At 55.3% G+C, this 23,955-nt stretch overlaps 1 protein-coding gene across 2 annotated transcripts in view; it reads left to right on the top strand.

Moving 5' to 3' along the window:
• TLN1 (talin 1) overlaps positions 1-23,955 on the top strand; it is a 51,543-nt gene that overhangs the window by 1,439 nt on the left and 26,149 nt on the right. For both annotated transcript variants that reach the window (XR_014539523.1, XM_083575466.1), the window contains exons 2-13: positions 17,722-17,885; positions 18,166-18,263; positions 18,439-18,568; positions 18,775-18,927; positions 19,034-19,176; positions 19,823-19,950; positions 20,247-20,307; positions 20,587-20,691; positions 20,939-21,094; positions 22,746-22,847; positions 23,090-23,166; positions 23,267-23,447. Coding sequence is in view for 1 of the 2 variants with exons in the window: in XM_083575466.1 (XP_083431592.1) it covers positions 17,756-17,885; positions 18,166-18,263; positions 18,439-18,568; positions 18,775-18,927; positions 19,034-19,176; positions 19,823-19,950; positions 20,247-20,307; positions 20,587-20,691; positions 20,939-21,094; positions 22,746-22,847; positions 23,090-23,166; positions 23,267-23,447 (1,464 nt within the window). In the remaining variant the exon portion in view is untranslated. The remainder of the gene's footprint in view (positions 1-17,721; positions 17,886-18,165; positions 18,264-18,438; positions 18,569-18,774; positions 18,928-19,033; positions 19,177-19,822; positions 19,951-20,246; positions 20,308-20,586; positions 20,692-20,938; positions 21,095-22,745; positions 22,848-23,089; positions 23,167-23,266; positions 23,448-23,955) is intronic.

Here is a 23,955-nt window from a genome sequence, read left to right as displayed (position 1 = left end):
TTAGTAGCCCCTCGCTCTGAGCCACGACGAGCTACTCATTCCCCGGGCTGGGTCTGCAGGGGAAATCGGAGCTCCCCCAGCCCCAAAAAGCTCCCTCCCAACTGGCAACGGAAGAACAGCCACCAGCAGTTTGCCATCTTTCTTTACTGCAAGGAAACAGATTAAAAGTTGGCTCCCGTTTGCTCCTTTCTTAACGGAGTAAAGTTGTAGCTGTTTGTTTCTTGCTCTGTGTTGATGCCCCTCTGTTTTTCCGGCCTGCTCTCTGCCTGATGCTAGTTGCTAAATTAATCATTTCCTCATTTGCAGTGCGGTTGTCATGTCTCCGTTTTTGTCTTTGGGGAGCTCAGAAGCTGCAGTGGCCTCCCTTTGCGGAGACCCTCACAGCTGCTCACCTGCTGATCCACTCCGCAGCCTGGCTTCCGGGAGAGCCAGAGTTGTCCCCCTCCCCACCTGGGCTCTGTGCCCTCCTTGCTCCCTCCAGAGCGGAGCCTGCTGATCCCCTAAGCTGTTTGTGACATGTGTCCTGCGCAGGCTGGCTGGTGCCCTGATCCCAGAACAAGGTGGCAATTGTACCCAGAGGCGGAGGCCCCGTGGGGTGTAAGATGCAGGCAGACGCCGCCCCCTTCCTTGCTCCACTTAAAGGGCAGCCTGGCTGCAGAGAATAGGGCTCTCTGTCTCTCTCGCCCCTGAGCTTGCCCCATGGAGACCCTGAGGCAGGTTGGGGCTGGGTGGGCACAGCAGCAGAGGGGGCCCCTGGGGCCCTTGCTCCTTGGCTGGGCTCGGCCCTCGTGTGGTGAGGACCTTCTGGGCTTCTGCTTCAGAGCAGGCTGGCCTGGCATCACCTGCGCTTTCAGTGGCAGGAGACCATGGGTGGCAGGTGATGGCAAGGTCTAAAGGGGCAGCTGGAAAGGGACCCACGGTGGCCGGTGTGTAGGGCAGAATCATGGCCCCTGGGCTGCGCCCCTCACAAGCCCAGGAATGCATCCAGCCTGTGAAGGATGAGGACCCAGGACATTTTGTGTTTCTGGGGCGGGGGGGGGGAGAGACTTGTGGCCTGGGGGGGTCCTTCAGAGAGCAGAGATTGTTGTGGGCCTGGCAGGGAGCAGGAGAAGTGCCTGGGCCCGGTTCTTTGATTTGCCTGAGGGTGTTGTGTGTGCAAATGCCAATATTGATATGAGTGCAACTTCCTCCATAGAAAATTGATTTGTGCCTATGAAGCCCCCTTGAGAACGATGGACCTGCTTTTGTACCACGTGCCACCTCTTCAGGGCAGGTTTTGCACTGAGTCACCGGCATGGGGCCCCTCTTTCCGTGGTCCTCTGCATCGGCTGCCTGGAGGAGGCTGGAAGGCTGTGGGGCTCTTGCCTCTGTGGCTGGCCGGCTACAAATTCCATATTTGGTAGCAGTCATTGTTTACGCCTCGGATTGCAAGGGGGGGGGCGCGGAGGGTGAATGTTTTCAGGCAGCAGAGCTTCCCTCTCCCTGCTGGAATCTGCTCTTTGCCTGGAAGGGCTGCGATGAGGCTGGACAAGAGAGACTGGCTGCAGGTCTCATCTGTGGAACCTGCTACAGGGTTTTTTAAAGGGGGGGGGGAGGCCAGCAGTTTGTCAAGAGATTTCCCAAGTGTTTGGCAATTTCCCTGCCCACTCTGCCCCCTTCCTGTGCTCCTGCCAAACTCAGAAGCAGGTGGGCTTTGTGGGTGAGGGGGCTCTTGCTTGGCTGCTTGCCCTCTGGGAACCCCCTCCTCTGACTTCCTGGCTACCTGTCCCTGCTCCCCTGGTTCCCTTTTCCCACGCTCTGAAACGGCAGACTATGATTATTTTGAGAAATGAAAAAAATACTTGTGAGATGACGTTTTATTACAGTGAGTCTTGGGACACTGCAGAAGAGGCTTCCCGGCTTGGCTTCACTTCCTTCCCTTTTAAAAGATTTGACACACATTTTTCACGGTTCATCTTCAGGTTGTGGCGCTTGAGTAGACTTGGAGAGAGTCTGCTCCAGCTCTGAGGATTGTGCAGTGCGGTTGTAGTGCCCAGTTCATTCCGGGGAGTTTGCTCCCAAGTGTAGTCACCGTGTTTAGGGTGGCAGCCCTGGTCTTTCTGGGCATTTGCCCAAGCCTCTTCCCCGTCTGCTCTTTGCCCTGAATAAAGGGCTGCAGAAGTTCCCTCCGATGCCTTTTGCAGAAATGGACTGTCTGCGCAGACAAGCAGGCAGAAGTGAGTCTTCAGGGGAAAGAGTTTTGGAGATCCTGTTTCTGAGAATCTCCCAGCAATCTTTTCCGGCCGTCCAGACTGAGCCTCCTCTCCTCGTGGCTGCCAGGCGGGCGGGTGAGGTGTGGGGGGGGCAGATCCAGTGGCTTCTTCCAGCAGGTGCCAAGCTGTATCCCCCCCCCCATGCCTCTCTTTCCTTCTCTCCCTCTTTGGGAAGTTAGGTGGGCAGCTCCTTGAAGCCCCCACAGCCCTGTTTAGTGAAGAGGGCTGGGGTTCAACAGGCCAGGCCCCTGCATCATCTCCGCCAGTGGTTTTAAATTAAAAACCACGGACTGTATTCAGAGTAGACCCACTGAAATGAAGAAACTCTTCATTTTGGTAGGTCTGCTCTGAGGCTCTGTCTAAAGCTGTATTATACCACATTAAACAGTCCTGTCCCCAATGGAACCCCGGGAACTGTAGTATTTTTTAAATCTTATTTATTAATTTTTCTTTTAAAAAAAACCACTTTACACATTTTAACATAAGCCGTAAGTTACTTTATCTATTGACTTCCCGTCCTCCTCTTCCATGGTTTCCATATTTACCCTTGAATGCTGCACATTTCCCTTACTTAATACACCCAATTTAACCTATTTGTCTTAATAATTCATGCTGTTGCTCATATTTCAAGTCTGCTCGCTTTTTCATTTTGCTCTAGCAGTTCTTTAAATGCTCAGTAAAAAGTTTCCAGTCCTCAGGAATTTTTTCCTCATTTTGGTCTCTGATCTTTGCTGTTAATCTGGCCAGTTCTGCATACTGCATCATTTCCAAAAGCCAACCTTCCTTTCTTGGAGCCTCTCCTCCTTTCCACCTTCGGCCATATTGCGTGGTTGTTGCTGTATACATAAAGAAGTTAACCAATTCTTTTGGAACATTATTATCTGTAAGGGGGCTGAGAGTCGTTAGTAAACCCCTAATTCCCACATGGAGCTACAATTCCCGTTCCAATTGTGCAGATAAAATATAACTGATGGCATTCTATTGGATGGGGTGTTAGTGTGTGAAAACAGTTGCGATCCAAGGATCCCCAGGCATACACCTCCAGGTGGTGGAGACGTCAGGCGCCCTCCTGGCACCCAGGCATCTTCACTTGGTGGTAAGAAGTCGAAAGCCAGGTGCAAAATGTGCCTGGCGCCTGGCTAATTTCGAACACTGCTTTGAGAACTGCCGGTGTGCAGGTATTTTATATAAAATGTCATCATAGTAATTAGCGTTCATGGGCATGTTTGATTGTTGGAATCCCTTAGCACAGGGAAGCGGCCCCCTCCCCGGCCAAGCTGCCGCGGGAGCTTTCAAGGAGAGGGCCGCCCCATCCAGACAGAACTGACCCCTTGGAAAGCTCTTTCTGCTTCCTTGGCATCCAAGGAGAAGGAGGAAGGAGAGGGCTGAGAGTCAGTGTTAGAAACGGGGGTAGAAAAGCTGATGGCCAAATGGCTCCTGGAACCCAGGTTATGGGTGCAGAAGCAGAAAGTGAGTCACCATGTTGTCCTTTTTGCAAGGGTGACTCGCTCTTTGGTGGGGGAAGCGGCGCTTGGCTGTACAGCAGGGATCCTCCTCTGGAGTTGGGTGGGGAGGCCTTTCTCCCTCCGCGCCCTCAGCTCCAGCCTGGTGACTCGCACGGCGGCTGGGGAAGCAGCACTTCCCTGCACATGCAGCAGTGAACCTTCCTACTATGGAGCAGGGTGGATAAAAAAATCAATGATTTTTTCAAATAAATAAATAAATATTTTTTTTTACAAATTTAAATTGGATTTTTTAAATTTAAATCAGATTTTTAAAATAAAATGCTTTTGGAGGAAAAGTCTTTCTAAAGATAATTTTCCATTTAAGTTACATTATAGTCAAAAAGCTATTCATCAGGAAATAAGGATTTGTTTTAAGTCTTTCATTTGTGCTAAAACTCACTCTTAAGTTTTTTTTTTGTTTAACCACATCAGTTAACAAACATGGATACATATGCTATAATGTTATTGTTTTAGTTAAATAAATTGTTTAAATTGTTATTAAGGAAATGATTATTTTTCTCCTTCCAATAAAGTACAGCAGAAAAGTTGCCCAAATATAAGCAAAAATTTCATAATTACCTGTCTTTGTGTTTCTAATAGTATAACCAAATCAGCAATTTTTGATATAACTGTACAAACTACTCTGAAATGTTATTATTCCAAAAATGAAACCTTCATCTGGTTGTAAATATTAAGATTATACCAGCAAGAATGAGTTTTTCTGTAAAAAAATGATTTAAATCAGGTCTTACTGACTAGTGATTTAAATCGTGATTTAAACCAATTTGATTTAAATCAATCCACCCTGCTCTGGAGTTGGGGGGGGAGCCTTTCTCCTCCCATGCTCTCAGCAGCTGCTGCAGCAATTTTATTCTTGACTCCCAGTCCCAAGACTTCTCCAAGTGCTCGCATTCTGACAATCCCCAGTCGCAAAAGGCACCGGGCTAATTTTGAACCCTGACTGGCATCCCTGGAGAATGTCTCCTTGGTGTTCTACAGAGGGGAGAAAGGATGGCTTGGAACCTGAGGAGTCCTGTAGGGCAGCGGACAGCGGGTCAAGCATCCATCAGGCAGCCTGGCAGCCTCCGCAAGGCTCTGCCTCCAGTCCCCATCCTGAACAGTCTAGAGCCAGTGGTGTCAAAAGCCACGGAGAGATCCAGAAGAACCAACCGTCCGGTTCTGAGCAAAGGCATCCAAAACTCCTTTCCAAAGCCAGGTCTGACTTTGGATAAGTTGGATCCCAAATCCTCTAGAAAGCCGAGAGTTGAGTTGCCACAACCTGCTCAGATAATTTGCTAGGAAATGGCAGTGCTGAAGACCAAGACTGGCTAATAATTACCCAGGAGGGCAGCAAGTCCAGTCAGGATCGCTTGGGCAGATGTCTCATGCCTGCTTCCTCTGCAAGAAATGGTACCATTTAATTTTTAAATAGGTCCTGGCAGCTTCTGCCGCCCCAGGCTGATCGGCCTTGTGGTTTTCACCAACCAGGTCAGACAGGACTCGAGGCTGGTCTGAAACCTCGGAGCGACTGACCGCACCCGCAGGCTGCATGAGCTGAAATCTCTTCCTCTAAAGAGGATCACTGCTGATCCCATTCCTCCGAATCTGGGGCTTAAATTCAAGCTACTTTGCCAGCAGAGCATGGTGCAAACTGGCCGCAGGAGCCCCCTGGAGATCCTGGCTCTCAGAACCAATAAATTCCTCCCCGGTGTGGGTGTGGGTGTGGCCAGAGTTATGCCCTGCAAGTGCTGCTCACCTCCCTCTCCCTCCCATCAACCCCAGCCAGCATGGCAAGCAAGGGCCGGAGGGGGGGGGTGATACCACCTGCCCATGCAGAAAGGCCCCCCTGGCCAGCCCATCTCTCAGGTAAATGGAGTCGGGGATTTCTCTGCTGCCTTCATTGCCATGGAGGATTCTCTGACATGGGCTCAAGACAATACTGGGACTTACAGACGGCTGATGCTTGGTTGTGATTGGTTGCTGGGCTACTCAGGATCCACTGATGGCAGCGATGGGGGTGGAAGAGAAGGCGGTGGCTGCCTGGGGTGCCCATTCACTCATGTTTGAGTTCCCTTGAGTCGCCTGTGCCAGTGCATGGCTCGTCCCAACCCAGAATGATGGATCTTGGCTCTCTTTGTGCTCCCACTTGCCTTCTCAACTCAGTTGTGGTCTTTCATTGATAGGCATTCGCTGTGGTTCCTGTGTTGCCAGGGTTAGGCTAGATGGCCCTCAGGAGTCCTTCCAACCCTCCAATTCGTGTGTGAGTTGCAAGAGCATGGCGGTGTGCTGCTCGGGTCCCAAGGAGGAGCCGGTGAAGCAAGGCAGGTTGGCTGCTGCAGCACCAAGGAGAGCTCCCAGGGAGCAGCAACTTGCTCCTAAGAGGGCAGGGGTGGGGCCCGGTTGAACCTCCACCTGCAAATCTGCCTCTCCCAGGCTCTTGGACCAGGCCAGTGACCCCTCTGGTCTTGCGTCATTCAAATGGTGTGCGTGCCTGCAATTCTGTGGGGTGGGGCTTCCCTGGGCCCCCCAGTATTCTATTCAAGATGGCACCCCTGTTGGGGAGGTGCCTCATTGGTGCAGCGTGTGGATCTTGGGGAGCAGATGCCTCTTCCGCTGAGGCCCAGTGGCCTTGTATGTTCTCAGGGTTGCATTCTGCTTCTTGAGAAGTCTTGAGTCAGGCCTGGGAGGCGTTCAGCATTTCCTTGTGCCCGATGGGTTGGGCGCAGTCCCTTGTGTGATCATGTGCTGAGTGATGTGACGGAGGTGGAGGAGGGCCCCGGGGTTGACATTTTGCTGGGCACCCAAGTAGGGAAGGCTTTCACCAGCTATTTCCACCAACGTTCAAAATTAGCCAGGCGCCAGGTGCATTTTTTGTCTGGCGCGGGTCCCATTGTGACCGCAGGGAGATCTCTGGATGCCAGGCTGGTGACTAAGGAAAACAAAACGTCCCTTAGAGAAGGATCTCCTTGAAGCTTGAATTAGTTTTATTCTGGAATGTTTTATCTGATGTTTTAATGTGCTGTAAATGGCTTTGAGATTTGCTCTTTAAAATATAAAGTGGTACAGAAATGGTAGCAGTAGTACTAATAATAATAATATCATCTCTGGTCCAGGGGGTCACGAAGAGTCGGACACGACTAAACGGCTAAACAACAACAACAATATCCCATGGGGGGGGGGGGGACAGAACCTATACATTCCATTGTACCGACAGCAGCCTAGGTTTAAGCTGCCATTTGGCAATGAGATTATGTATCTGAGCTTCTGCCACTGATTTCCACCTCCCAGTACAGTAAGTTTGCCGACTCTTTTTCCACTGAGTTTCCCTTTTGGGGCTGCAGCTTGACTAGAGCTGGAGCAAAGATGACTAGGGGTTTTGAAAAGTATTTTTGGGTCTCTTTGTTGGAGAAGCCTGTGACTTGGCTGAGAGCAGCATTGGAAGTGGGGTGGGGGGGTGGGGAGCTGAGCTGTTCCCTCCCAGCCTGAAGTTCCTCTTCCTGCTCTTTCTGGCCCAAGCGGGGGTGGGGAGCGGAAACAGGGACCTCAAGGGGGGCTGGGCTGGGGGTGGGGAGGATGCCGGCCGAGCTGCCTTGCCCTGCGCCCTCTCTGCAGGCCGGTGGGCTGTGTGCAGAATTGCCGGTCCCCAAAGGCTCCCGCCAGGCCTGAGTGCTGAGTGTTTTGCACGAGAAATCCTGGCGTGTGCGTGTGAGAGATTGTGAGCACGTGTGAACGTGTGTGCATGCAGTTCTGGCGGGAACTTGGCCCCTGCTGGTGAGCTGGTGAGGCCAGAGAGATTGCACAAGGCCCATCCATACATTGGCCAAAGCAGGGAGGGGGGCTGGCTGTGTGGCTGCCTCCCCCACCTCCCCCAGAGGCCTGCAGAGCCGCTTGCTGAGCTGAGTGCTAACCACGCTGCTTTGCACAACTTCCTGTGCAGAGAGAGCAGGCCTTGCAGAGGTTTCTCCCCCCCCCCGCAGCTGTGAGGGGGAGGCTTGCAAGCCCCCCCTCCTCTTCCTCTTCCTCTGCAGGCCTGGCAGCTCAGGGCCGACTCTCCAAATGCACCCAGCCGGGCCCAGAGCACTCTTGGCACAAACTGGGAGCATTAAGAGGGACGGGAAGAAGGTGGTCTTCAGTCCAGGCTTACCTCTGCTGTGGACCTTCACCGCCCCCCTGCCAGCTGTGGGGAGCTCACTTGGGGTCTCAGATGGTTCTCCCACCCCAGACACTCTGACCTTGCAGGGTGAGAACCAAACTGAAAAGTCCCTGGAGAGCAGTGTCCTCTAAATTCTTTTTAGAAGAACCCCCTGGGGAGGGGGTTGCTCTTTCCCTTCGCATCATTTCCCCTCACAAAGCTTGTGCTTGACCCTCTTGGAAAACAGCTTCAAAGGGATGGTTTGCCCCACCAGGGAATTGACACCAGGGAGGAAACAGCAACCCAAACCAGCCCCCCCCCCGAAAGCCATTGGAAGAGACAGGACAGCAGCCCCTCCTGCCTCTGCCCCCCCCCCCCGCTGGATCAGGCCAAGGCTCAGCTAGCCCATCATCCTGTTCTCACCGGCCGCCCAGATGCCCCAGTGGGGAACCTGCAATCCCAGCATCTGGAGACACAGCAGAGCTCTTGTGGTCCCTAGTTGTGGGTCGCATTCTGCTCCAGGCATGTGTCTGATCCCTTTTCAAGACTAGCCAAGCTGGTGGCCACTTTCAATCCCAATTGCTTGTAAAATGCTCTTCTATTAAAAAACAAAACAAAACACTTATTGGGGCAGTTTACAGAGGATGCTAAAAATGATTATGACGTTCCAGAAACAGTTTAAGATGAAAAGGCCGGAGCGCAGGAGGTGATGAGATTGACAGAGCATCAACGTCCCCTCCTGGCAATTGGCAAGTGTGCTGGCAGCCCCCTTGCTATGGGGAGGGCAGGCTCTGAGCAGTGTTTGAAATTAGCTGGGCACCAGGCGCGTTTCACGACAGACAACTGGCCTTTTGCGAGAAAGTGGCAATGTCTGGTCTCCAGGTTTGGCACCTGACACCTCCATCTGTCTGGCAGGCTGGCATGGCTGCGATGCCCCACCAGTCAGCTGATCTGCAGGGCAGCGCAGCACCAAAAACACAAGGCACACAAACCATTTGCTATGCAAAATCTGCCTAGACCTATCGTTCTGGAAACTATCATCTAGACTGAAGGTGCCACCTGGCTCCTAGATGTTATATCTCAGTTTCTAACACTGGCGCTGAGACTTGGGTGTGGGGCAGAGAAGACCCTCCCACTCCTCCATGGGGGCGGGGTCCTCCCAAGCAGCGTTAGAAACTGGGATAGAAAAGCTAGGAGCCAAATGGCTTCTGGGACCTGGGTTGTGGGTGCCAAAACAATGTCGAGTCGTCACTGGGGGGGGCAACAGTTTTTATTTATTATTTTAATAAGCATGAATATATATATATTTAATATGCTTTATTAATTCCAAAAAGAAAACAGTCAATAAAAAACTGATACACATTACCAACACATATAATACTTTCAACATAGCATGAATTAATACACAATTCACATAAGTGACACATTTTTATCAGAAATTGTTAATATATGTTTAATTTGGTGTTTACCACAGAAATATTGGTACCGTACTTCAGTTTTCAAAACACTTATTCTTAACATATTGTCTGTCCTTAAAATATCCATTGAGGCTTCAAATCATGTACATTTCAGTAATCCTTGAGTGTCAGCCAGGCGCAAAAAATGGCACCCAGACTTTTTGAGATGCTCGCAAATGGAGACTCTTTCGGTGCAAAATGCACCTGGCTCCCTGCTAGTTTTGAGCCCTGCTCCTAAGCAGAACCCGCGAACGCTTGGCTTTCTCAGTGATTCTGAGCCCTGCAGAGCTTGGAAGGGGGACTTCCCAACTCTGGCAAAAGGATGGGGGCTGGTTGAGAAGGATGGGGGGCCCTTGTCTTCTGCCCTGGGGTCAAGGCCTTCCCTGACTTGCGCTTCCGAGTGGCTGGGGTACCGTGGGGGCACATGGAGGCCAGCTTGCGAAGGGGCCAACCCACTTGAACTTGGGGTGCTACAGAGGTGCAGGATCTTGGCTGCACAGCTGTCCCTTCAGGGACTCCTTCGCAGAATGATAGTGTTGTAGAGTCAGGAGGGACCTGGTGGGGCATCTCGTCCAGCCCCCTGCAATCCTGCGCTGCTTCTCTGTGGCTTCCCCCAGAGTGATGGGGTTTCTTTCTCTGGGAACTGCTCCTTCTCTTTCAGTGTACAGAGTCTCCCCCCACTCCTTTCAGGGGTTCACCCATCTGGTGTGGGGCCTGTGGAGGCTCCCATTCTCACCCGGCCCCCCCTTGTGGCTCCTCGGACCTGCTCAGGCCCCCCCTGCTCCCATCCTGCTCTCCGCTGGCCCCTCTGTATGAGGAAGAGCCCTGCAGCAGAATTGGACCTCTGGCCAGCACCCACCGCCCACCCTGACCTGCCAGGAGCCTCTGCCCACAAGCAGAGCCCAAAGGCCTGATCCTGCTCTGGCTCCTGGGGGCCAGACCTTTGTTGCTGGGCTGTTGGAGGTGGCAGGAATCGCCCCACCAGGACCAGCAGCCGTGGGGAGCTCTTCCCCCCTCTGTGCCTTTGCCTCATCCCCACTTGCACCTTCTGGTTGCAGATTCTGGACGCCTCTCCTGGGATGGGCTCCAGAGCTCTGCTTTGCTGGCTGACTCTTCCTCCTGAGGAGTCCTTTTGGCTGGTCTTGGATCCGTCCGGCTGCTGCCTTGCAGGATGAGAAGCCAAAGCCTTGACTCAGGCCTGCATTCTTGGGTGACACCTTAGACAGCGTGGAGCTGGCTCCCCTCTGCAGCTGCCTGTCAGCAAGGACGTGTTTTTTCCTGTTTGGGGGACTTGCCTGGCCGCCAGCCCCCCCCCCCGCTGTCTCTCGCAAGATCCTCTCTGCTTCACCTTGCAGCATCTGCAGGCGAAGCTTCAAGGCATTGGGAGGGGGAGCGAGCCGGGTATTTCTCCCCGCACATCTTCCATCTCTGCTGGGGCCCTGAGAGCAGGAGGGCTGTCTTGGTGCCTGGGCACTGGGAGCAGTAATCCTAGCATTGAGCAGGCTGGTCTTTTGAGCAGCCCAGCTCCTCTCAGCGTTCCCTCTGGGGCATCTTGTCAAGGGGCCTCTGGTAGCTCACAGCTGAGGGGGGCAGTTGGGAGAGCATCTGCCTGGCACCCCCCCCCCACACATTTAGCTGCTGCCTGGCACCCCCCTTGGGCTGCCTCTCGCCTGGACTTTTCTGTCTTGAGATTCTGGGTGGTCTGAGCATGGGCACTGACACCCGTGGGCATGACTGGGGAGGCGCCAACTCCCCTCTGCCTCCTGGGATCCGCACGACCTTTGACACGGCAGCCCCAGGCCTCACCTCTCTGCCTTGTGTGTGTCAGAAGACGACTTATCTTGTAGATGCAAGACGCTCTGGTGGCCGCAAAGGAAGAGCTTCGGCAAGAGACCAGTCGCCAGGCGGGGATTAGTAGAAGGAGCCTGGGAGAACCGTTGGGCAGATGCACAGCTTAAACTAATGCCAGTTGGAAGTGCTAGTAGCAAGCAGAGCCTCTGTGACCAGCGGGGCGGGGGGGGGGGGACACTCTACCTGCCACGAGCAGGTGTTGGCAGCCAAATAGCCAGGGTTGGATCCTGAGCTCTCCAGGAGAGGCTGCTGTGGGAAGCTGGACAGGGCTGGCCTGGATGGGCCTTGGACAGGGATGATGGATATGCAGGCGCCTGAAATTCAGCTGCCTCTTTCCTTGTGGGCTTCCGTCCTTCCTTCTTCTTCCACACAGTCTGGCTGACCTGCCTGGCCAGAGGGTCTTCATGCAGCTGGGGACCCTGGCTCTGGATTTACCAAATTGGGTGGGGTGGGGTGGACTCCCAGGACCCTTTCAGCTCCATGATGCTGCCCACATGTGATCTCCTTCCTCTTGTGAAAGGCTGGTTTTCCTGCTGGCTCTTGACACGGATCCCTCCGGAGGCTGCATGTGCTGAGTAATGCCCTAATTGGAGGCGGCTGGAAGAGGCATCTACACACACTGCCTCTCTCTGGGCTTGGGCTGCCCAGCTGGCAGACTTCCTGGGCAAAAGGGCAGCGGCTGATCCGGTTGCCGGCCCAGACTCCCTGCTGGCCACAGAGCCAGGGCGAGCGTGGGGAGAAAGTCAGGGGTGGCAGGAGGTCTGTGCAGAGGGGCGCAAGCGTTGCTTTGTGCCTGGAATGGTGCTGCTTCTTTCCTTGGCGGAAGGAGGGTTGGTGGCACGCGTGGGTGGGGTGCTGGTGCCTTTGTGCCACACGTGCCGCCCTCTGCCAGGGTGCTTCTGACATTCCTTGGCCTGCGGGGGGGGGGACACCCTCCCCTTGCCCGATGGGCTCTGTCAGCCAATGGGGAGCCTGGGCCTCTGCAGGCGCTGCGTTGCTGAGTTGCTCAAGAATGCAGGCCTGGAATGTTTCTGTGGAGCGGGGGGGGGGCGGGGAGGGCTCCTCATCCGCCTCCTCCTGGGCCACGTACAGCTTCTGCTGCTGCTTCTGCTGCTGCTGGCGCTCTGCCTCCCCTCCACCCTGGGGCCAGTGCGGAGCGGGCGCTGGCCCCCAGGAGCAGCCCCTGCCTGGCTGGGGGCCCTGCAACGCTCCTGCTGCCTTTCTCGTGCTTCCGCTGCCGCTTCAGAATTGTTTCCCTTTGCTCTCCCTTCTTGCAAAATCCCACCCACTCCCTGCGCCTGCAACACTGTGGGTGAGGCTGGAGCTTGCCTGGTGACTCGCCGTCAGGGGGCAACCAGCCTCCCAGAATGGCTAGCAAGTTCTTGGTCCCCAAAGCCCACAGTCAGCACAGCAGCAGACGGAAAGCGGAAGCCGCAAAAGGAGCCTCTGGCAAACTCTTTCTGAGTCCGTCTCCTTGATGAGAACGAAGAAGAGGAGCCCAGAGCTGGCATGTGTGAGGAGCTGGAGTCACATTGGGAGCTTGCATCCCTTGCCTGGACCCCTCTGGGTGCTCCCTCAGTCTCCCAACCACATGGGACAAACATGGCACCCAGTTTTGAAGGACCCGTCCCTTCCTGGAGACTCCCTCTGTGCTCCTGGCCTTGTCCCAGGGCCATGGCAGGCTGGACTCTGAGCCTCCGGGGTCACTGGCAGGACCTTTTCCTGCCCCTGAGCTCAGTTCCTGGCAGAGGATGAGAGCCATGCAGGGGGCAGGGAGGAACTGGCCCAGGGCGGAAGAGGCTCAGGCCAGGGGAGAGCCGGGCTGGTCGCTGGTCTTGGGTCAGGAAATGGGCTGGAGGAGATAGGAGGAAGAAGGAGGCGGAGGGGGTGAGGAGCCCAAAGCAGCAGCAGCAGCAGCAGCAGGAGCTGTGTGCCCAGGCAGGCAGAGGCAATCCTGGCTGCAGAGACTGCTCAGAGCGGAGCCCGGGGGCAGCAGGAGGGCCAGTGCTTGAGGGCCCTGGGAGGCCCGTTTGGCTCGGAAGCTGCTTCTTTCCAGTGGTGGAGCACAGCTGGCCAAGACCTGCACAGCCAAGTGAGACACTTTGGGCCTGGCCGGGGGGGGGGGGGCTTGTGCTGCTCAGAATTGGGTGCTCACGAGCCGGTTCACAGCCCAGTGAGGCATGGTGCCAGGGGGCAAGTAGGTGAACCCAAAGCAGGCCCCCAAAGGCCTCTGGGAGCTGGGAGCCCACTCCGTACACAGCTTTGGCCAGGGTGGGAGACCAGTGCATGAGGGAGAGAGTGCCTCCCTCCCTCCTGGCCTGGCAGGGGCCCCTCTGGTGCTTGGAGCAGCTTCCTAGGAGAGGGCAGGATGAAGCTCCTTGGGTCCAGGCACTGGGACACCACAGAGGAGCTGAGCTGGGCAGGCTGGGGGGATCTGGTCCCTTGGAGCTGCAAGGGAGCTGGGAGACCTCTTTCTCTGTTCCTTTATTGCCCAGGTGGTGGTGGTGGTCTCAGCAGCCCCTTCCCCAAACCCAGAGGGTCCCTGTCCTGGTGGGAGCCAGCCAACCCCCCAAACAGTTGGCTTCCCTTGCCAGGCTGCAGCTGCCCACACCCTGCGGTTCTTCAGGTGCTCAGCTGGGCTGGTGGAGATCAGGTGGGCAGAAGGGTTGGTTTAACCCAGCCCAGGAGGGAGCTTGGGTGGATTCCTGACCAGGAGACCTTTGTCTAGACAGCTGAGTCTAAGGCAAGGCTCGCCCACCTTCCTGCCCCCCACCTGCAAGCCACAGGTGGGCATCACACACACAAACACCACAACAGAAGGCACACCACACCCTGTTCTGTTGGCTAGGAGTACAGCATGCTTCTTTCCTGCTCAATTTCTGCGAAGGGGGGCACATTGTAGTCACCAGGGAAGGTCTTGGGGCACCAGCATCCATGTAGTTGCCATGTGGGTGACCCCTGGTCTAAGGTGCAGCAGGCAGTTCAGGCAGTGGGTCCAGTTGTGACTGAGCGAAGGTGTCCTGACACTGGGTTGGGCAACTGACATCTCCACCATCCGACTGGCAGCAGCAGCATGGAGATGCCGGGTCACTATTTTATTCTGGATCCTTTTATTTGATGTTTTTGTGTGTTGTAAACCTATAATAATAAATCTCTCTGGGGGAAAAGGCAACTAGACAGCTGTGGTGACCGGAACTGAGGATGAAGGCGTCATTTGAGCTTCAATCTTGGCGTTTCTCACCGTGCCTTCAGGTGCCCCTTGGCTCACGGGGCCAAGGATTGGTGCCCTGGAGGGCCCTGGAAGGCAGCCAGCAAGGAGGGTCCCTGGTCCCTGCCCGTCGGGTGGAAGAGGACCTCCTGTTCAGATGAGCCGTTGAAAAGAGGGGACCCAGCCTCGGGGGTCCCTGGAAGAAGTGTCGGGGGGAGTTTGCCAAGATCCTTGTTGGCTGGCTGCCTCCTCCATTCCCTGGGCAGAGAGTTGTCCATGGCTCCTCGCTCCTCTGGCTCCTCTCAGCCTCCGTGGCGGAGGCAGTAATGCTTCTGACAGCCAGTTGCCGGAAAGGGCGGCAGGGAGAGGGCTCTGGTCCCCGAGTCCTGCTTGCAGGTCCCCCCCAAAGCTACCTGGCTGGCCGCCATGAGAACAGGAGCTGGACTCAGTGCCCCCTTTGGCCTGATCTTGCAGGCTCTTCTCCCAGTGAAGCCTGGAGCCACACGCTTCCCTCCTGCGGTTTCTCCGTCATCCTTGCCAGCCACTTTTCCGTATCTCTGGCTCCTTTTTGCCGCAGGGTCTTATCAGCCGGGGCTCCTGGCAGGCTCCCTTCCTCTTGGACAGCAGGGCTGTCACTCCAGAGCGACTCGCTGTTCCTTCCTGCTCAGTCCTGGGGCCGCTGCCTCCCAGCCGCAGGGGCCACTTGCTCCCTGAGGCCCCCGGCTCCCCCACAGCCAACATGGGGGGCTTTGCACCTGCCCTCTGGATCGCCGCCACTCCTGTAGCCAGCCAGACACCCGCAGTTGGGCAATTTGCCCCCGATAACAACATTTCTGTCTCGCCAAGCTTTTCCTGCAGAATCAGTTCGATTTGGTGTTGGTCATTTGCTCTCCATTTTATTATTTTATAATTATATGGTGTTTTAATGACTTGATTGTGTATTGTCCTTTTTAAAAATGAATTGGTAGTTTGTAAAAATGCATATTGTTGCAGCATGTACACTTTAAGGGGTCTGAACTGGAGGGGGGGACCAGGAGTAGGACCTCAGGTTCCTGGACTAGGTGGGCACTGGCCAACGATCAAAATCCACCAGACACCTTTTGCATCTGGCTGTCAGCCGCTTGCGACCAAAGGAAGATGCCCGGGTGCCAGGATAGCACCTGACATCTCCACCATCTGGAGGTGCCTGCTTGGGGATCTTCAGGTCTGGACTACCGTATTTTTCGCCCTATAGGATGCACTTTTTCCCCTCCAAAAATGAAGGGGAAATGTGTGTGCGTCCTATGGGGCGAATGCAGGCTTTCACTGAAGCCTGGAGAGCGAGAGGGGTCAATGCGCACCGACCCCTCTCGCTCTCCAGGCTTCGGGCAGCTCTCCGCAAGCCTTGGGAGCCCGGCGCGACTTCCCGCCGGGCTCCCACGGCTTGCGGATAGCAGCCTGTTGTGGGGGCTGGGGTCAGGGTAAGCTCGGGCTTCCCCCGCCCCGGCCCCGCGCCTGGGGGGAAAATAATTTTTTTTCTTTATCCCCCCCCCAAAAAAAACTAGGTGCGCCCTATGGGGCGAAAAATACGGTATTTCACACACAAGCAACATATGCTCATAGCAGTGTTAGAAACTGGGACACACAGGCTAGGAGCCATGTGGCTCCTGGGATTTGGATTGCAGGTACCAAAACAGAATGTTTAGCCATTTATATATTTATATTTAAAGACAGATGCAACATTTATTTTTATTTCTTTCTTTCTTTCTGCTGGGTGAATCAGGGAGTCTGCAGGATAGCAGCTGATTTGCCTGCGGCGCAGCAGCAGCAGCAAAAAACAAAGACGTTCTTTTATTCCCATGCTCCCCTGCAGACCCCCTGAATCACCCATCCAGTTGCAAAAAAGGGACCTTGCGGATCATCCATGCAGGAGTGTGCAGCTGCCCCATGCAGCAATCAAACCTGCAACTTTGGTGTTATCAGGACCACACCGTAACCCCCTGAGCTATTCTGGCTCTGCATATCCCATAGAATTCTATCCATTGTGTTCTATCTGCACAACCAGAATGAATTTCAGGAACCAAGAAGTCGACTTTTGAGCCATCTGGCACAAAAATGGCAACTAAACCTTCCATTTTGGCTACTGTAACCCTGGTTTAAGCCATTTGGCGCCTAGCTTATATATCTTGAGTTTCTAACACTGCACAGAATTGAGGAGGGTCTTGGCTGGAGCTAGAACTGCCCTGTTTCCTGGAACTGCTGCCCTTCCTTCAGTTCAGGGTGACTTGTGTTGGGTCCAGCTCCGTCTTCCACTTTCGCCAAACTGCTTTTATAATCAAGGGAAACCCAGCATTGCTCAGCACCTGAGGGGGTCCCTGCAAATAAAAATATAGGGAGATTCATTGGAAGTGGGGGGGGGGATGATGCTCTGGCTTTCTGCCATCTTCTCCCCCCTCCCATCCCGCACTGGAGGTTCTTCACTCACCTTGGCCTGGTGGCCTGACCAACCTGCAGCCAGGGGCGTTGCAAGTGGATGAGGTCCACCCCGGGTGTCATGCCTGGGGGGGACACAACCCCCCCCAGCGGACCTCGCACCCCCGGTGGCCCAATTTTTGTGATTGGTGCGGTCGTTGTCATGAAAATCCGCCCACTGATCACGCAAATACTCCTGCTGATCAGCCTGGAACCCCCCAGCAGGCAGCGCTCACATCCCCAGCGGGTTTTATGCGATTGGCAATCGGATTTCCATGATCAGCGGGCAGCGCTGCCTGGCACCCCTGGCGGGCAGTGCTTGCATTCCCAGCTGCGGCAGCCGGGGGTACAAGCACTGCCCGCCGAGTGGCCGGGGGTGCCAGCGCCACTCGCCAATTGTGAAAATCTGACCACCAATCACGCAAATACGCCTGGTGGCACGGGATGACACGGCACAGGGCGTGCAGCGCCCATAGGGACGGCACGGGATGCCGAGCACCCTGTTCCATCCCTATGGGCACCGTGGGCGGTTCGCCCTGCCCCTGGGCATGCCACCGCAGGTGCCCAAGAGGCTTCCTCCGCCGCTGCCTGCAGCTTCACTGAACCTCAGGCTCAGCTGTGAAAAGACAAGTGGGATTCTACCTTGCGCCCCACCCCCCGATGTCCCTGCCGGGCCCTTATGGGGGGAAGAGTGGATCCCCACCCAAGTGGGCTTGGAGCCTTGGAACGATTGAATGGTCGAGCTGGAAGGGACCCCTGTCAGTTGACTAAACTTTGCTTCAGTGAGTGCTTCCTGGTTGAAGGGACTTGTGGCCTCTCCGGGGGTCTTGCTCACCAGCGGCTGTGGCCCCTCTTTGCCCCGCAGGTGAAGCAGGAGTGGGGACCCCCCAGCCGCCACCATGGTTGCCTTATCCCTCAAGATCAGCATTGGCAACGTGGTGAAGACGATGCAGTTTGAGCCGTCCACCATGGTGTACGACGCCTGCCGCATGATCCGGGAGCGAGTTCCGGAGGCGCAGATGGGCCAGCGTAAGTCGGGGGCAGGGGGGTTGGGTAGGGTGGAGCAGCTGATATTGGGGGGGGGGTTGAATCTATTCTCAGCTGCATCTCTTCACATCAGGCAAGAGAGGGGGGCCTGCCCTTCTGATGAAGAAAGGCGGGGAGTGTTGGGGGACATCTGCAGAGGCGGGTCCTCAGGCCCAAGTGCAGGGGGGCTGGGCCTCCCCAAAGCCGTGCCTGGACCTCCACCTGCAGCCACTGGGCCTGCCCTTTGGCCTGTCCTGGGAGAGTCTTTCCTGCTCTTTTCCAGCCACCGACTTTGGCCTCTTCCTGTCGGACGAAGATCCCAAGAAAGGCATCTGGCTGGAAGCTGGGAAGGCCCTGGACTACTACATGCTCCGCAATGGGGTGCGTCCCCCCCTTCCTTCCCCGCCTGGGTTGTCCCCTGGCTGCCCCCTCCCTTGCCAGGCGGGCGTCTCCTCCTTTGCATGGCCCCCTCTTTCCCCTCCCCTGCCCCCCCACTCTGGGTTGCCCCCCCAGTTTCTCTCCTCCCGCCCTCTCTGATGCCCCCCCCCCATTCCAGGACACCTTGGAGTACAAGAAGAAGCAGAGGCCCCTGAAGATCCGGATGCTGGACGGGACGGTCAAGACGGTCATGGTGGACGACTCCAAGACGGTCACAGACATACTCATGACCATTTGCGCCAGAATCGGTGAGCGGGGGGGGGGGGGGTCTTGATCTAGGGAGGGAGGGAAGGACAAGGGCTCTCTCCCCCCCAACACAGAGACATGTTGTCTCACTCTGCAGAAGTCAGGAGGGAGGCCCTTCTCTGGGAATGTCTCCCAGTCTGGCAGGGCTGACCTCTCTCCCCCCACCCACCTTCTTGACATGGGGGGGGGGGGTCTCCTCGCCCGGCAGGCATCACAAACTACGACGAGTACTCCCTGGTGCGGGAAATTGTGGAGGAGAAGAAGGAGGATCAGACGGGGACCCTCAAGAAGGACAAGACGCTCCTGCGGGATGAGAAGAAGATGGAGAAGCTCAAGCAGAAACTCCACACGGACGATGAGTGTAAGTCGGTGGGGTGGGGGGACGACCCACGAGGTCCCAGGAGCAAAGAGTGGGGGTCTCTCTCCTTCCCCTCCCTCCCCTCCCAATGTTCTCTGCGCCCCCACAGTGAACTGGCTGGACCATGGGCGCACCCTCCGAGAGCAGGGCATCGATGACAGCGAGACCCTCCTCCTGCGACGGAAGTTCTTCTACTCGGACCAAAACGTGGATTCGCGGGATCCTGTGCAACTCAACCTGCTCTATGTGCAGGTACTGTTCCCGTCACACAATCCTGCAAGTCTCGGGCATTATCCTAACCCCAGTTTACCTATGAAACCCCCTCACCCCACATGCGGCTGCTCAGGGGGACGGGCCCCGCCATAGATGCCACATAAGCCCCACTTTCTGCGTTTGTAAGCATTTGATCGTTTAGTGTGGCAGCACCTGCCCTCTGGAACTCCCTGCCTCTTGATATCAAGCAGGTGCCTTTGCTTTGCACGTTTTGGCACTTGCTAAAAACATTCTTGTTTAGACACCCCCCCCATGCTTAGAAAGTAGAAGTAAGTTCTAACCTGTTTTAGTATTTTTACTTTCTGTACGCTTTGAACTCAATTTTAATGTTTTCTCTTTTTATTAACTGCTTTGAGGTTGCTGGGTTTTTTGTTTTTCTTTTTTACGATCAAGCAGTGTATAAATTTTGTGAAATAAAATAAATAACCCCCAAGGTACACCTGGCAGGTGCCATGAAGGTTGGGTTGGTGGAGTGGGCAGCCGGTCTCTCCTCCCCCCCCCCCCCGCAGCCCAAAATCCTTGGGGAGAGAGTGGGAGGGAAGGGGAAGGGCCCATTAAGGAGATATGAATGAACTGTGAATTAATTCAGGAGAATGATTTCCCTGTGCCCCGCCCCCTTCTTCAGGCCCGTGACGACATCCTGAATGGCTCCCACCCCGTCTCCTTTGACAAGGCCTGCGAGTTTGCGGGATTCCAGTGCCAGATCCAGTTTGGCCCCCACAATGAGCAGAAGCACAAGCCGGGATTCTTGGAGTGAGTGCCCCTGCCCGCTTGGTGTGGGCTTCGCAGCGGAGTGCCAGGGGAAACCGGGTCACAGGGTGCCGCGCAGAAGCGAGTGGCCTTCCCTCCCTTGGGGGTTTTCAAGTCGAGGTTGGACAGCCGTCTGCCAGGGCTTCTTCACTGCATTTCCCTTCATTTGGGCAAGGCCTCCTTGCTCTGGGCAGGACTGCCCCCCCCCAAGGGATGAGTTTGGACTGGGCAGCAGAGGTTTGGGCTTCTTCCTTGCTCTCCCTCCCCTGATGCCCCCCTCGTCTCCTCTCCTTTTCCAGCCTCAAGGACTTTCTGCCCAAGGAGTACATCAAGCAGAAAGGCGAGCGCAAGATTTTCATGGTGAGTGGAAGCGGGGGGGGGGGGGGGACTGGCTGCAACCAGGGACCCCTTGGACCTCCAGGGGAAGGGGGCTCACAGGGGGCACTCCTCCCCCTCCACTCATGAGTGGGCTTGGGGGTGGGGCACACCTTGTGCCTGGCAAAATATCTGCTTTTGACAGGAGGACCCCCTGTGGGGACTGGGACGCCCCTGCTGTGTGGGGCGGCTCTGGCGGGAGAGGGGGCCGCTTCCCTGGGGGTGGGAGCAGCAGAAGAGTGACCCCCCCTGCTCTGCCCTCAGGCCCACAAGAACTGCGGCAACATGAGCGAGATTGAGGCGAAGGTCCGCTACGTGAAGCTGGCCCGATCCCTCAAGACCTACGGGGTCTCCTTCTTCCTGGTCAAGGTGAGGGGGGCCCTGCCCCATCTCTCTGCCCTATCGGGGGGCAGGGTGCTCGGGGAGCCCCCTGCCTCCATCTGAGGTGGGGCTGTTGCACCCTTGGCACTTCTACGCCTGGCAGGGGGGGGCCTCTCCTGCATGTTCGCCCTTTGAGGTGGGCACGGTGGCTCTGGGGTGGCTGGTGCCCCCTTGGTGCAGGGGGCGGGGGAGCTGAGGGCTCCCCTTGGGCCTGACCCACGTGTCCCCCCTGCAGGAGAAGATGAAGGGCAAGAACAAGTTGGTCCCCCGCCTGCTGGGCATCACCAAGGAATGTGTCATGAGGGTGGATGAGAAGACCAAGGAGGTCATCCAGGAGTGGAACCTCACAAACATCAAGCGCTGGGCCGCCTCCCCCAAGAGCTTCACGCTGGTAGGCCTTCCTCCTCCTTCCTCTTCCTCCCCCCCCCGCCATCTCCAACTCTCTTTGCCCCCTCCCCGGGTGTCCTTTGGAAGAAGCGCAGCGGCAGAATTGAGCTGCCTGGGGCTGCGTCCTGCAAGCAGAGGGCAGGCAGGCGGGAGGGCTGAGCGACAGCCGGTTTTCAACATCGTGCTGCATCACCAGCTGAACATCGCAATAGACAATGTCTGGAATGAGGATGGAGCTGTGCAGGGCCTTCTTGGTGGTGGCACCCTCCCTTCGGATATCAAGGAGATAAAGAATTGCACAACTTTTAGAAGACATCTGAAGGCAGCCCTGTAACAGGAGGCTTTTAACGCTTGATGTTTTTATTATGTTTCACCACCATCATCATTTTGTTTGCCACCTTTCCATAGTTAAAAGAATGCTCAGGGAGGCTTACAACATGACAAGATTTATGTAATTACCAACATAACCAAAGTCATAAACAATAAATAAAACACATCAAAAAGTACAAAACCAAACGGAAAAACAATTTCCACATAAATCATAAAATCTAAAACTCAGAATACAGCATTAATATTGTTACGGGAAAAATCTAGGTGTGAGGCTGCTCAGTCCCCCAGCTGGTCGGGCAGAGCCCTTGGGTCCCTGCAGAATAAAGGAAGGATTCCAGCCACCAACTGGAGCAAATAGCTGTAGACCAAAGTTTATTGCGCATCAGGTTCAAAGAGGAATTTTGAACCCCGAGGATGGGGTGACAAGGACTTTTAAAACTTCCCCACCATATCCCAGAATACAGTTCGTACAGCATCATTGCTACATCCCTGACATGTCACCAAAGGGGAGGGGTAGACAGGGGTTACACTAGTTCAACCTTGGCAAACAGGTCCAGAGGAGTCCTTGGTACAAGATTAGCCTAAGCAGACATGGCAGGGCAAGACTCAGGTATAAGATTAGCCTAGGCAAACACCTCTGAAGTCCCACCACCCAAAGTACAATAGAAGTTCCTTTGCATGTCTGGCCCCTTGGCAAGTCTTTGGATGGGATTAGGCTTTCCTTGCCAACAATCAACTCAGCAATTGTCACCTCTGGGAACTTCCTGGAGTCCTTTTTCAAGGGGAAAACAGCTTTGGAATGGAGGAAACTGGCAAAGGAGTTGATTTTATATTGTTTTTAAAGCTAGGTAACTTCCCTGAGCTGTCAATTTGAAAGGATACATTCAGGCATAATATTGGTAACATTTAACTTTGAAGATGTGCCCCCCCCGTAATTTCCGTAACAATATCAATCACAATTTAAAGTGATGTGGATAAAAAATAAAAGCAATTTAAAAACAAAATGAAATCAGAAACAAAAATGGAGGCCTCTTCCCAGCAGCCGTGGCAGCAGCAGTCCTTTATGGAGCCAGCCAGGCCCGTCCCAAGCCGGGGCAAGGAGCAGGCAGGGCCCTTCAGGCTCCCAGCAGCTCACACTCTGCTTTTAGATATGCTGTAAGCCACCCAGAGTGGCTGGGGAAACCTGGTCAGATGGGCGGGGTATCACCATCATCATCACCACCGCCATCATCATCTGGCTTCACAGTTTTCCCCACCTTGTGGCTGCCCCACAGTGGCCGGGGGCAGTGGGGAGAGAGAGAGACCTTTTTGCTTTCCTCTTGCAGGACTTTGGGGATTACCAGGACGGCTACTACTCTGTCCAGACGACGGAGGGGGAGCAGATTGCCCAGCTCATTGCCGGCTACATTGACATCATCCTGAAGAAGGTGAGGCTGTGGGGAGGAGGGAGAGGGGTGCCCACCTCAGGCGTGGCATCTGCCTGGGCATGCGGGAGGGCAAGGCCAAGCTGGCGCTGCAGGATGCTGGCCGAGGGGCAGGAAGACCCCCAACAGGAGGGTGGGCTGCCTTGCCCTGGCGGTGCTGAGAGGCTCTTCTGCGCCCTGTGCCCCATGGCCGCCTTCGTCTGTGGGTGGCGGAGTCATTGCCTGCCCCCTTCTCTGCCCCACAGAAAAAGAGCAAAGACCACTTTGGCTTGGAGGGGGACGAGGAATCGACCATGCTGGAGGAGTCTGTCTCCCCCAAAAAGTAAGTCTGGAGGGAGAGGAGGGCTGTGGGGTAGGGGGGGTTGCCGCTGCCCAGAGTGGGGGTGCTTCTTCTCTCCTCCCTCCCTCTGCTTGCCTCGCAGGTCCACCGTCCTCCAGCAGCAGTTCAACCAGGTCAACAAGGCTGAGACGGGCTCCCTGGCCCTGCCAGGCATCATCCGCCTGGGTGCCGGCGGGCCGGAGAACTTCCAGATGGGCACCATGCCCCAGGCCCAGCAGCAGATCACCAGCGGGCAGATGCACCGCGGGCACATGCCCCCCCTGGTAAGGAGCCCTTCCCTCTCCCCTCCGCTCCCACGGGGCTCACCAAGCCGATTCTCTGCATGAGAAACACGAAGAGCACTGAGTGGCTGTCCGTCTGGGATGCTTTAGTTCTTGCCTTGCAGGGGGTTGGGCTAGATGACTGCAAGGGGTCCCGTCCACCTCTACAAGTCAATGATTCACAGAGTCCTCTTCCCTCTGGGCCTGTTTGCACCCGTGGCTGCTGCCGGGGAATGGTCAGGGCCAGATTTATGTATAAGGTAACAAGCTATAGCTTAAGGCCCCACTATCTTGGGGGCCCCCCAAAAAAATTAAAGGGGGAAAAAACTGGACGTCCATTTCCAAAATATAAGATAAAATACAAATGAAATAAAACCTACATACCGTGTTTTGTGTTGTGTAGGCTCCTATGACATAAGTCATGGGCCCCACCTGCTATTCTGCTCCCTCAAATATCACTGGTTTGCTCCTTTCTATATATATAGGAGGCCTACATTCTGATATTTATAAT

This window comes from Podarcis filfolensis, assembly GCF_964270895.1.
Source record: "Podarcis filfolensis genome assembly, chromosome: 11".
Taxonomy (NCBI): Eukaryota; Metazoa; Chordata; class Lepidosauria; order Squamata; family Lacertidae; genus Podarcis; species Podarcis filfolensis.
This window is presented reverse-complemented; position numbering and strand designations above follow the sequence as displayed.